This window comes from Bos indicus x Bos taurus, chromosome 16 (assembly GCF_003369695.1).
Source record: "Bos indicus x Bos taurus breed Angus x Brahman F1 hybrid chromosome 16, Bos_hybrid_MaternalHap_v2.0, whole genome shotgun sequence".
NCBI classification, from domain to species: Eukaryota; Metazoa; Chordata; class Mammalia; order Artiodactyla; family Bovidae; genus Bos; species Bos indicus x Bos taurus.
Genome location: NC_040091.1, coordinates 59,522,839 through 59,535,349, shown reverse-complemented (window position 1 = coordinate 59,535,349; position 12,511 = coordinate 59,522,839). Strand labels below are relative to the sequence as shown.

Sequence of the window (12,511 nt, the reverse complement as noted above, 5' to 3'; positions counted from 1 at the left end):
TAAGAGACTATGACTATTCTTATGAGTACTTGGTCCAGCATTAGAGTGAAATTAAAAAAAAAAAAATTAAGCCACTAAAATTGACTCCTATAATTATTCAAATTAGTAAATTTTTCCACTTAGACCACAGAAATTTCTAACATAATTAACCCTCACTGCCCCTTACAGTATGCTTAATGAAAAAAGAACAGATAATTCACAAACACTTACTTATTATTTTCTGTTGGCTATATCTATTACTCTTGATTACTTGGCATATTTATTTGCATATTACTGAAAAACTACATGTGACAACTTTTTAATGAAAAAACAGGAAAACCAAATAGAAAAAGATGTATTTTAATACCAAAAATAAAACTGTGCAGGCAGAATAAAATGTGCTAAGCATTTACTCACTTTGGATATATCCCTTCTTTCTTATTAGGTTATCTGGTTTATTACTCAGTAACAAGAGAAAGCTGCACTAACCTACTAAATCCTCCCTGGAAGCAGCAGAACGTGGTGTGCTTGTTCCAGGTTCTATCTTTAATGAAAGCCTGAATTTCAGAAAGGAAAAAAGCACATAACATGATTAATATTTGACAAAATAACATTAAAATCATATATTTTTCTACCAAAAGCCTAAAAACATTTTTTATAAAATAATCTCAACTATATATTTTTCTTCAAGGGTGATCTTAATTAAGCCCCCTTTCTCTCTCATACAAAGCTGATCTTACAGTGATTCCAGGAAATATAAAGAGAGGGAAAAACATCAAAACCTCATATTCAAAAACAGAGATAGCTCTCCCAAGAACCTCATTACTGCTGAACAATTCAACACATTTAAAGCTATTTGGTGATTTAACCTGAAGTTATACTGATACAAGGCAAGTAAGTTCAGTAAATTTCCAACACTGAGTTAAATTATGCAAATTCTTTCTAGAATCCTTATTGGATGGGCTAATGGTCTCTGTAGCACTGAAAATTAAAACAAAACAAAACAAACCTTATTTAAAACTAACCATCCAAAAAACCAACTCAAATTATCAAAAGAAAGATCTATCTATACAAATAAAAAGGCTGTTTACAAAATCCCTGATAAATCCCTTTCTAAGGCAGAGTTTATTAGTTGGAAATTAAGGTAGTTCAGTGGTAAAGAATCTGCCTGCCAATGCAGGAGACAACAGACCTGGGTTCAATCCCAGGATCAGGAAGATCCTTTGGAGAAGGAAATGGCAACCCACTCCAGTATTCTTGCCTGGAAAATTCCATGGACAGAGAAGCCTGACAGGCTACAGTCTATGGGGTCAAGAGTCAGACACGACTGAGCACACACACACACAAGTTCCATTTAGGAAAATGTATCAATTTTGAGTTCTGCAGCAAAAAGAGGTTATAATTCCTATCAGTGGAAATGGTTTCAGGAGATAGGATACTAAAGCAGTTGTAGAAAATATTTTGGTGTAGTCCAGGAAATACACTTTGGTGTACTCTGTATTATCATTAAACATTTGTCTGGAAATTAATGAAGACTTTTTATTTTTCAGCATCCTACCAACTGGAATTTTTTATGAAACTGCACAATACAAATGATATTATAATGATAAATCTATTCTAGGTGCTTAACTTTTTATCAATTTCTTTGATATCCTAAAGGAGAAATCACACATAATTGTACTCTAATTACTTAACCATGTAAAGTACATGTATTGAACAGATGTATGATTAACCAGAACTCTCTGCTCTTTTTCTTGTTACAGGTAGCTGACTCTAATTATGTGAGCTTCAGACTATGCTATATTCCTTCGCTGAACTCTTGTTTTGTGTCAGGCACAGTTCTCTCAGCACTGGAATGTAATGGAGACTCAAGCAGACAGGGTGTCTCTCCCCTTCAGAAGCACAGTCTAGAAAAGTTTCCTAACACAGAACCAAAACAGAAAGGAACAGAAAGGAGGCTACGGGAGAATCACGCTGCTATTAACAATGGCTGATAACCGACAGCAATATAAAAAGTGGAAGCGTCTTAAACTGCACTTAAAGTGCAGTCAGTGTCAGTTGCCCACATCATCATCAAAACACTATATGTAACAGTGATGCGGATTCACTGAGAAAAGATACCACGCTGCTGCTGCTGCTAAGTCGCTTCAGTCCTGTCCGACTCTGTGCGACCCCACAGACAGCAGCCCACCAGGCTCCTCTGTCCTTGGGATTCTCCAGGCAAGAATACTGGAGTGGATTGCCATTTCCTTCTCCAGAAGATATTATGCTCAGTATTAAAATGAAATAACTTTGAAAGATTTTCACCCTGACTAAAACACATGCATGTAACTTGTAATATTGATACTGGCTGCCTATGTAGATGAAGCTGCCAACAACAGAGGCTTATGGATAAATGAAAAGTCATTTCTATTTAAATCTTTCATCATAAAATCCACTTTTCCCAACTTACGACCTTAATAGCTCTTATGTTAAAATGCTCTGATTTTCAACACATTTAATCAGTAGGTTCATGCAACACAACTGCATCTTTAGGAAAACACTATCTTCTTTAGCGTCCCATAAGATTCTCCAATACCACCAAGTGACTTGGAGTTCCCCAGCCGATTCCACTGATGGTTTCATCCCTGAAACACCTTTCTTAACTCTTCATGTGGAGCAACCCACCTGCTAAGATGCAGACTAAGGTAAGATGGTCACCTGAAGCTGCTCATGTTTATTTTCTCTTCACTTTTCCCAGTTAAAGCTGAGCTGGGTCTCCTCTCATCTATGTTCCCATAGCATCCTCTGCACATCTCTAGTATAGTACTCTTTGAACTATTTTGTAATTACTTATTTTGTAATCCCAGCAGCTAGCATTCACCTATAGCAAAAGCTGAATAAATATTTGTTTATGAATACAATGGGACTTCCCTGTAGCTCAGGTGGTAAAGAATCTGCCTGCAATGCAGGAGACCTGGGTTCAATCCCTCAGTCAGGAAGATCCCTTGGAGATGGAAATGGCAATCCACTCTAGTATTCTTGCCTGGAGAATTCCATGGACAGAAGAACCTGACGGGCTACAGACCAGAGGGTTGCAAAAGTTGGACACGACTAAGTGACTAACACACAATGAGTATAATGGGAAGGCTGCTCGAGTTCTAGTTACTCATGAAAACAAAAATCAGTGTAACAGCATCCACTTTCTTACCAAAATGAAGCTCTCATGCCAGGATACAGACAGCTAAAACTACTTAAGAGCTTAGTTAACTCTATCCTTTCAGCATTAAAATTCACCATACTCTGTATTTATGCAACAATTTCTTAGACTTCACTTCTACTGAAGGGGCTTTCCTGATAGCTCAGTTGGGAAAGAATCTACCTGCAACACAGGAGACCCTGGTTCAATCCCTGTGTCAGGAAGATCAGTTGGAGAAGGGATAGTCTACCCACTCCAATGTGCTTCGGCTTCCCTGTTGGCTCAGCTGGTAAAGAATCCACTTGCAATGCAGAAGACCTGGGTTCGATCCCTGGGTTGGGAAGATTCCCCTGGATAAGGGAAGAGCTACCCACTTCAGTATTCTGGCCTGGAGAGTTTCATGGATTGTATAGTCCATGGGGTCGCAGAGATTCCCACTTGACTGAGCGACTTTCACTTTCTACTGAAGAGTTACACTTTAACTTTTAAAAAATCCATTTAATTTCTTGAGACAGACACAGAAATTTTAATAATGACTTACTCATGTTTTGAGTTTTAAGATAATCTTCTGTACCCAACTGGACAAAATATGAGTGTTTTATGCTATGTCAGTAGAGAGATGAGAGAAGTAAGTGATAAATATGACACAGACCATCACACTCAAGAAACTTACAATCTAGGGCATCAGATCTGTTAAACAGTGCCAAGATTATTAAAAAGCTGATGCACTGACCTCATACATTTTCAATGAATTACCCTATAAAATTTTTCTGTAAAACAAAAATTGATACAGAAAGATAAAGTGGTAATAATACAGTATGGTGGAGAAGATGACAATAAAGGTGTTTTCAAATATAAATAAAGCTTTAGATACATTTTAAGTATATGTACAGAGCTTCTTAATATATTTGATATTTGAAGAAAAGTTATTTCCAGTTGTTTTCTGGAATTTCTAGCCTTTTATTATGGGTACCAATTCTGTTCTCCAGAATTCTTTAAAAAATGTTGAAACTTATGGAACAAAGAAGCTGATAATTACTATCACACAGCATAAGAAAATTTTTGTATATAATGCATTAATATTAAAAAATAACCTTATCTTTCACTTTGATAAAAATTTAAAGTATAACCTTTTACTGGAAAATATATTTGTGGTAGACACAAAGTTAAATTTGAAAGCTAGTAGTCATGATATAGAGCACACTACTGAAAAATAAATGCGAATGTACGTGTGTGTGCTCAGTCATGTCTGACTCTGTGACTCCATGGACTGTAGCCCAGCAGGCTCCTCTGTCTAAGGAAATTTCCCGGCAAAAATACTGGAGTGGGTTGCATTTCCGACTCCAGAAAAATAAAAAGGGTTAATAATGAAAAAATCCCTTTTCTGTTGGGCAGGACTGAGAATGGTTAAGCAAAAAGATATGGATATCAGCTGTTTTAAAAGTAAGTTTTGAAAACCTTTAATGAAGGACTTGCTTGAATAGAGGAAAGGACAAGTGTGGTGTTCTACTGGACAAAATTAATTCAGAGTCCAGAAGGTTCAATATTCTGTCAATACACAAAAATAACTGAAAACAAATTCAAAACTGTGTTAAAAATTTCCTTAAAGAGGAGCAATTTTTCTGTTCATGGACTGCTTCATTAATTTTTCAGTATATTAAAAGATACATTTCCATAAAGATTCAATGCTTCAATGGAGAAAGAAAGGAAGAAATGTAAAACTAGAACTATCAAACATCAGCTCTCAACAAGTTGAGAAACATACAATGCTTTTTAATAGAAGAAGAGATGACATACTTGTATACTGGCTCAGTCACATCAAGTGACTGATTTAAAAACTTCACATGAATAGGTAACTTTACCACTGTAAATACACAACTGTATTTGCATGATAAGATGCAGTATTTAGATGTTTGAATACAGAGATGAAAGGGTAGAGGACAAGACACAGTTATACAAACCACTTCTGAAGATCCAACCTACTTGTAATTATCATCTTCCACAAACTTTTGCAGTTCTTCTATATACTGAACAGAGTTCAGGTATTTTTGGACGTGAGGCAACATGGGGATATCTAGGCAAAACATGATAAATAATTATCTGATAAAGTACATCTCAGGCAAAATTTTTAAAGTTAAGCTGAGAAAAATATATTTAAAGGTAAATTAAGGCCACATGAGTTTGGGTGAACTCTGGGAGTTGGTGATGGACAGGGAGGCCTGGCGTGCTGCGATTCATGGGGTCGCAAAGAGTCGGACACAACTGAGCGACTGAACTGAACTGAAGGCCACATGGCACCAAAATTTAAATTAACTCTAGAAGGACGTGGCTGAGGTAAATGTTATTTAATGTAAAACTGAAGGTCATTTAGAAAACTGCAGCTGCATGCTGTTTGTATAGATTAAAACACCTCCATTTACGAAGTCCCACATATATGAGAAATTTCATAAAAGAAAATCAGAGCCACCATTGTAATTTATAGTCAAACCTCATCTAAGTGCAACATATAAGGCAGTTTAGGGTTTCTTTTTTTTTTTTTAAAGAAGCCTGGCTCACATTTGTAGTTTTTTTTCTCTCCTACTTAGAAATTTCAAATAAGACTGATTTAACATTACAATTTGATGTTATGTTAAAAAAACTGAGAAAAGGATTAAAAAAAAGAAATTAAAGTTAAACAGCAACAAACTGTAAACTGTTTTTAAACAGCATTAAAATTACATAGCTGTAAAAACCTCTCTCTATTTTCTATCAAACTGAAAGCATTTAAATGCTTTAAAACAATAAATTTTTTTTTTCTAATCATTTGGGCTTGCATAAGTTCTTTTCACATATGTGTTTCCATAAAATACGTCTTGGACAAAACTGGTTATCTACTCAACATAGAACTCAAGAAAGCTTCTCAACTGTTACTACAAGAGCCTCAGCTCAGTCCCTAACTGAAAAATAAAAGAAATATTTACATAATAGATCAGGGAGATCAAATGAGATGAGAAGAATAGAAAATAATTGTGAAAATTACATTAGCAAAGTTGCTACAAATTACAGAAGAGCAAAAGATAAAACTTAGCATTTTAAATATGAAATACTTGAACTCCTTAAAAGCAAGATCTTAAACAGGATGCTAAACATTGGACAGTGACATAATCATTATTTTCCTTTACATTAGGATGATGTACCCTGCTCTGTGAAAAGTGGCCATCAACCTGTGTAAATGAATCAAACCTTTATAAATGAATTACAGCATTACTCCCAGAAACTTACCATATTCACAGGACTGCTGCAAATCAGAAATTATTCTAAGGATGTTATTCATCAAGTTTGATCTTTGCTCATTTTCTAGAATGCTGCCAGTTGATGGATATGCTGAATCAATATATGTTAAATCAGATAGATAGATACCTGAAACAAAATTAAGATAAATGAGTGTTTTTCTACTTGTTTGGATGAGTATAGTTTGTTTATAGCTATATTTCAATATATGCCCTATTTAAAATATATTCATTATTAATACTGTGTTAAAACATGACCACTAAGGCAAGGAGATCCAACCAGTCCATTCTAAAGATCAGTCCTGGGTGTTCTTTGGAAGGAATGATGCTAAAGCTGAAACTCCAGTACTTTGGCTACCTCATGCGAAGGGTTGACTCATTGGAAAAGACTCTGATGCTGGGAGGGATTGGGGGCAGGAGGAGAAGGGGACGACAGAGGATGAGATGGCTGGATGGCATCACCGACTCGATGGACGTGAGTCTGAGTGAACTCCGGGAGTTGGTGATGGACAGGGAGGCTTGGCATGCTTCGATTCATGGGGTCGCAAAGAGTCGGACACGACTGAGTGACTGAACTGAACTGGACTGAAGGCCTAGATTTCTGTGGCATCCAGGTCAGACATGACTTAAAGCTGAAGTTAGAAACTCCAATACCTACCTACCCATGGGTCTTAATGGAAAGAAGATAAGCTCCTGAACTGGCTCTGCCTCTGTATAAAATAAAGATAATTATTCTAATTTCCAAACCTTGGTTTTTATGTCTATACACTAGTACCTATTTTTCAAGTTGTGGTACAGCCTGAAGAAGTTTTAAGTTAGCCAGCCTAACCACTTCCCTTCCACTTCCATGGGGCAGTTAACTTAATATTAGTTCTATACATGCTTGCCTCGAGTGGGTAACTATCACATGAGCCTTACTTTTTTTTTTCCTTTTAAATATTTATTTATTTGGCCGCACTGGGTCTGGGTTGTGGCACACAGGCTCTTCGCTGAGGTGTGTAGACTCCAGAGCGCTCGGGCCCAGCTGTCCCCATAACACATGAGATCCCAGCTCCTCAACCAGGGATGGAACCTGTGCTCTCCTCCCGCTCCACCTTGGAAGAGAGTTTCTTAACCTTGGGAGGACCAGAGAAGTCTTGATTCTTAATTACTTTGAAAACTGTCTCATTCTAGTAGAAACGGCTTGTTTTTATTAAAGATTAACAGTTGGATTTTTGAAATAGTTCTACTAACTACACATTGAAGTTAACCTTGTTCTTTTTTTCTGTACCAACAAAAATAATACATCCTCTCAAATGATTCAGTTGTCCTAGATATTCAAAGTCACATCTATAGAAAATATTTCCTGAGAGTTTACTATGCACGTGTAAAGTGTAAAAGGCACCATGTTCCTACTTTCCAAATCATTACTCCCGGTTCATGAACTCTCAGAATAAGTGCAACCAAAATGATGTACTTACTGCCTTCCAGATAAGCCCTGTGTTTTTTCTCATGCCGGTTCTTCCAGTTTAAATGATACCTGAACTCAACTCTGCCCATCTGAATCATTATCTTACATTCAGGTCCATGTCAACGGTTCTTTAGTTTCCTCACATATTCCAAGAAAGGAATTTAGAAACTGTCTAGTCCAAACCCTCTTTTCACAGGCAAACACTCTAAGGTCCACAGATATTAAGGAAGTGCCTAACACCACATGAATTGTTAGTGACAGAGCTGGATCTCAGAGTATACACTTGTACTCCAAGGTTTTTTTTTTTTTAAATTACACTGTTACAAACTCATACAGTATCTGTATCACTCACTTGATAGTTTTTTAGACTTTCTTTTTATTGAAAATCTTTAGTATTTTATATTTAATCTGCTTAAGATAATAAACTCATTCAAGTGGTTACTCTATCTTGCACTTTAAAAAATGAAAATCCTGACCAGTATTTGCAGACAATTGGTATTTAACAAAATGTAAAAAGTTGGCAATGGTAATCCTTTTACTCATTCCAGTATCATTCCTTTTCCATTCAGTAAATCTTAACAGTATTCTTTAAGCCATCTATCATAAATACTTCTTTTTCTTTAGAGACTCTCAACTTTATTTTTTATGGCTTCAAATAAATCTGTAACCTAGCTCCCTTTCTTTCCCTCCTATCTCAGAGGAAGAAGAATCCCCTTCTTTTTCTTCCAAATCTAAACTGTGATTTTGAACGTAATCTCTACTGCCTCCTTTTAACATATCCACTGCTGCCTCCACTATCATTTACACTCCATGGCTCTTTTCCAAGAGCCAGTGTGCACATTTAAATCTCCTCTATTTAAAAACACAAGCAAAGCAACCCTTCCTTTAAATCTGATCCCTTCCTCAATACAGGACTCTTGCCTTCTTCAACAAACACCTTGAAAGAGAAATAAGGACTGGTACAATTAATTTTTTTATCCTTCATTCTATTTTTATGTAATACTTGGTACATATAAAAGTTTACTTGTGTCAGGAAAAATTGTGATAGACTTTGCAATAGGCAAAAAGATTACTAGGTATATCCTGTTTCCAGTGCATCCTCTTGGCCTGAACTATTTTATAAGTTGTTGAAAACTGGTAATAATACAAATTCTTGTCCATAAAAATGCCAATGAATTATGTCCAGTGGGATGTAACTGATTATTGCCCTGTGGATGTTGAACAATTTTGCAACTATCTGTAAATTCATTCCAGCATTCCCAACGGCCTGCATGTATGTGCAGTACTCGGACTTCTTCCTTGAAGTTATTGTAAATATCTTCCTGATTCCCTGTATACTTAATGATTTAAACAAAACCTTTGACATGTATTCATATTTTATTTGTGTGAAAAAGATAACTGTATCTTTTAAAAATAACAGTTTAACATATAATATTGGTTATCAAATAATGTAATAAATACTCATCAACGTAAGAGCTACAATATCAGTACTGTTGCCTCATCTTTATCTTCTTTCCCTGTGTCATCTCTCTGCCTCCTGTCTAGAGGGAACTACCATTTCTAATTTTAAGATTATTCCCCTTGTTCTTTTTGGGGCACATGTCTGTATTCCTGCACATTTTATTTTACTTTTGCTTATTTTTGAGCTTTAAAAAAAATCATACTTTTATACGTGTGATTAAATGATAATATTGGTAAAGTTAGAATGCGTACACAATAAGTGATTTACAAATGGTTGTTAAATAAGTTTTTAAAAATATGATCTGTGATTGCTTCGTCTTACTATTTTGTTTCTAAGACTTATTCATCTTGTTAAGTACAGCCGTGATTCCTTAAGAGAATAAACTATATGTAACTATATTACAATTTACTTATTCATTTTGTTTGATACGAGTTTTGAGTTACTTGCCCCCTTCCTCCTTGTTGCTACAGACATTCTTGTACATGTCTCCTGGTGCACACATACAAGAACTTCTCTAGGAGAGATATATACACATATATACATACATGCAGGCATATATAACGTTCAGCTTTACAAGACAGTGCCACATTGGTTTTTAAAGCTATATCAACTGATACACCCACTGACAGCATATAGGTTTCTACTGATCCACATGTGCTAACATGTGAAATTCACATCTATCTCATTGCTGGAACTTATTCTGGCAAAGGCACACATGACCTTCTCACACTAATTCTTTAGACATCTCTCTTGGTCTCCTCTCTACTGCTCAGTCTCTCTGCAGTATTTGTACTACTTACTCCCTTGTTTCTCAGTCTTTACTGGCTTGAACTTGCCTCGCTTCCATCCTCCCTCGATTCTTCTATTTCCTCAGGTCCCTTGGAATTGGTATTCACCATGGTTCTGTCATTAATCTTCTCAATCTACATGTACTTCTGAATTATCTTATTTCTGAGGCCTCAACCATCACCTGATTGCTGATGACTCTCCAAATTTCTCTATAGAACACAGCTCCTGACTTTCATTTTCAATTTAACATCCCAAACTAACCATAATTTGTCCCTAGACACCTGCCAATCCACTTTCCAAACCTGGTCAGTGATATGAATTACTAACTAGTGAAGAAGAACTAAAGAGCCTCTTAATGAAAATGAAAAAGGAGAGTGAAAAAGTTGGCTTAAAACTCAACATTCAGAAAACTAAGATCATGGCATCTGGTCCCATCACTTCATGGCAAATAGATGGGGAAACAATGGAAACAGTGACAGACTTTATTTTGGGGGGCTCCAAAATCACTGCAGATGGTGGTTGCAGCTATGAAATTAAAAGATGCTTGCTTCTTGGAAGAAAAGTTATGGCCAACCTAGACAGCATATTAAAAAGCAGAGACATTACTTTGTTAACAAAGGTCCATCTAGTCAGAGCTATGGTTTTTCCAGTAGTCATGTATGGATGTGAGAGTTGGACTATATAAAGAAAGCTGAGCACTGAAGAACTGATGCTTTTGAATTGTGGTGTTGGAGAAGACTCTTGAAGGTCCCTTGAACTGCAAGGAGATCCAACCAGTCCATCTTAAAAGAAATCAGTCCTGAAGATTCATTGGAAGGACTGATGCTGAAGCTGAAACTCCAATACTTTGGCCACCTGATAGGAAGAACTGACTCACTGGAAAAGACCCTGTTGCTGGGAAAGATTGAAGGTGAGAGGAGAAGGGGACGACAAAGGATGAGATGGTTGGATGGCATCACTGACTCAGTGGGCATGAGTTTGAGCAAGGTCTGGGAGTTGGTGATGAACAGGGAGGCCTGGCATGCTGCAGTCCATGGGATCACAAAGAGTTGGACATAACTGAGCAACTGAACTAAATTAGAAACCCCTACACTGCTTAAACAAACAAGCTCTGAAGGAGTTTACTATCTCATATTTCTCCAGGTTAAGGTATTAGTGAATACAATGTGATCACTGAATGATCAAGTAATGTATTACATAGTATAAATCAAAGGCTAGAAGCTGTCCCAGTCTTTTTAAAATCAGGAAATAACATAGAAAGTATCTATATGACCTTTTCCTTAAAAAAATGGGGAGATCTGGCAATAGTGAGGTACAGCTGGGAAGAGTATAGATAGTAATCATTACAGATGTCAGTCTGTCGTAACCTATTTTCCTCTGCTCTCCTACTTCTCGTTTGCTTCACCTATATACATTACCTGCTTCATTCTTGTTGTGAGCATCTGTAGGCCTTTGAGTACACCCCTGCTATACCTATGTATGTCATAGGAATTTAAAGAAATAATTAATTCTGTGAAAGAAGTAGAAACTAAGCTGACTTCAAATAAAGGATGTTGATCAACAAACAGAGTTGATGATAGGGCCTGAGAAAGAGAAAAGTAGCACAAAGTTAGGCAACGACAGGGGGAAAGCACGTGGTATTGGTAAAGAGCCCACCTGCCAATGCAGGAGACATAAGAGACGCGGGTTCAATCCCTGGGTAGGGAAGATCCCCTGAGGAGGGCATGGCAACCCATTCCAGTATTCTTGCCTGGAAAAACCCCACAAAACAGAGGGCCCCAGTGGGTTACAGTCCATAGAGTCGCAAAGAAAACAAAATGACTGTAGGGACTTACACACATACACACACGCACGCAACACGTACAGAAAGTAGGAGCCCGCCAAGTTTTATCTAGAAGCAGCAATCAACAGTTATATAATCCAATCAGAGAGAGTGTGGCCAAATGCTTTGGAGTCAGAGTCAAATCCCAGTGCTACAGCTTAGTACTGAAGTCCTAAGCCAAATTACCTAAGATGTCTAAATCTGTGTCTCCTCAGCCACTGAGTTAATTAACATTCTTGATTTAAAGAAATAAAAAGGCATAGTTGGTACCTGACAATTACTAATTCTCTAAGCAGCTCCCTAATTTCATAGCAGAAGAATTGGGTCAGAGGTAGTAAAGTGACTTGTCTAAGTTCCCACAGCCAATGGGGGGCTCAGAACTCTCTCTTTCCCCTAAGACTCAGGCCAGGGTTATGTTTGCTTTTAAATCACAACATAAACTAATAAGAATAACTGTATTCAGACAAGTGGGGTCATGTTGCAGACTAGGAGGAAGTGACATTATGTAACATCAGAATTTAGTTATATAACATTAGAATTTAAGAAATATTAAATTTCTGAG

General features: G+C 36.8%; 1 protein-coding gene across 5 annotated transcripts in view; it reads right to left on the bottom strand.

The window, feature by feature from the left end:
* The window catches only part of RALGPS2 (Ral GEF with PH domain and SH3 binding motif 2), a 162,939-nt gene that overhangs the window by 29,102 nt on the left and 121,326 nt on the right, over positions 1-12,511 (bottom strand). For all 5 annotated transcript variants that reach the window (XM_027565437.1, XM_027565441.1, XM_027565440.1 and 2 more), the window contains exons 9-11: positions 6,419-6,556; positions 5,141-5,231; positions 469-536 (exon numbers count right to left, since the gene is read on the bottom strand). In XM_027565437.1, the coding sequence (XP_027421238.1) occupies positions 469-536; positions 5,141-5,231; positions 6,419-6,556 (297 nt within the window). The remainder of the gene's footprint in view (positions 1-468; positions 537-5,140; positions 5,232-6,418; positions 6,557-12,511) is intronic.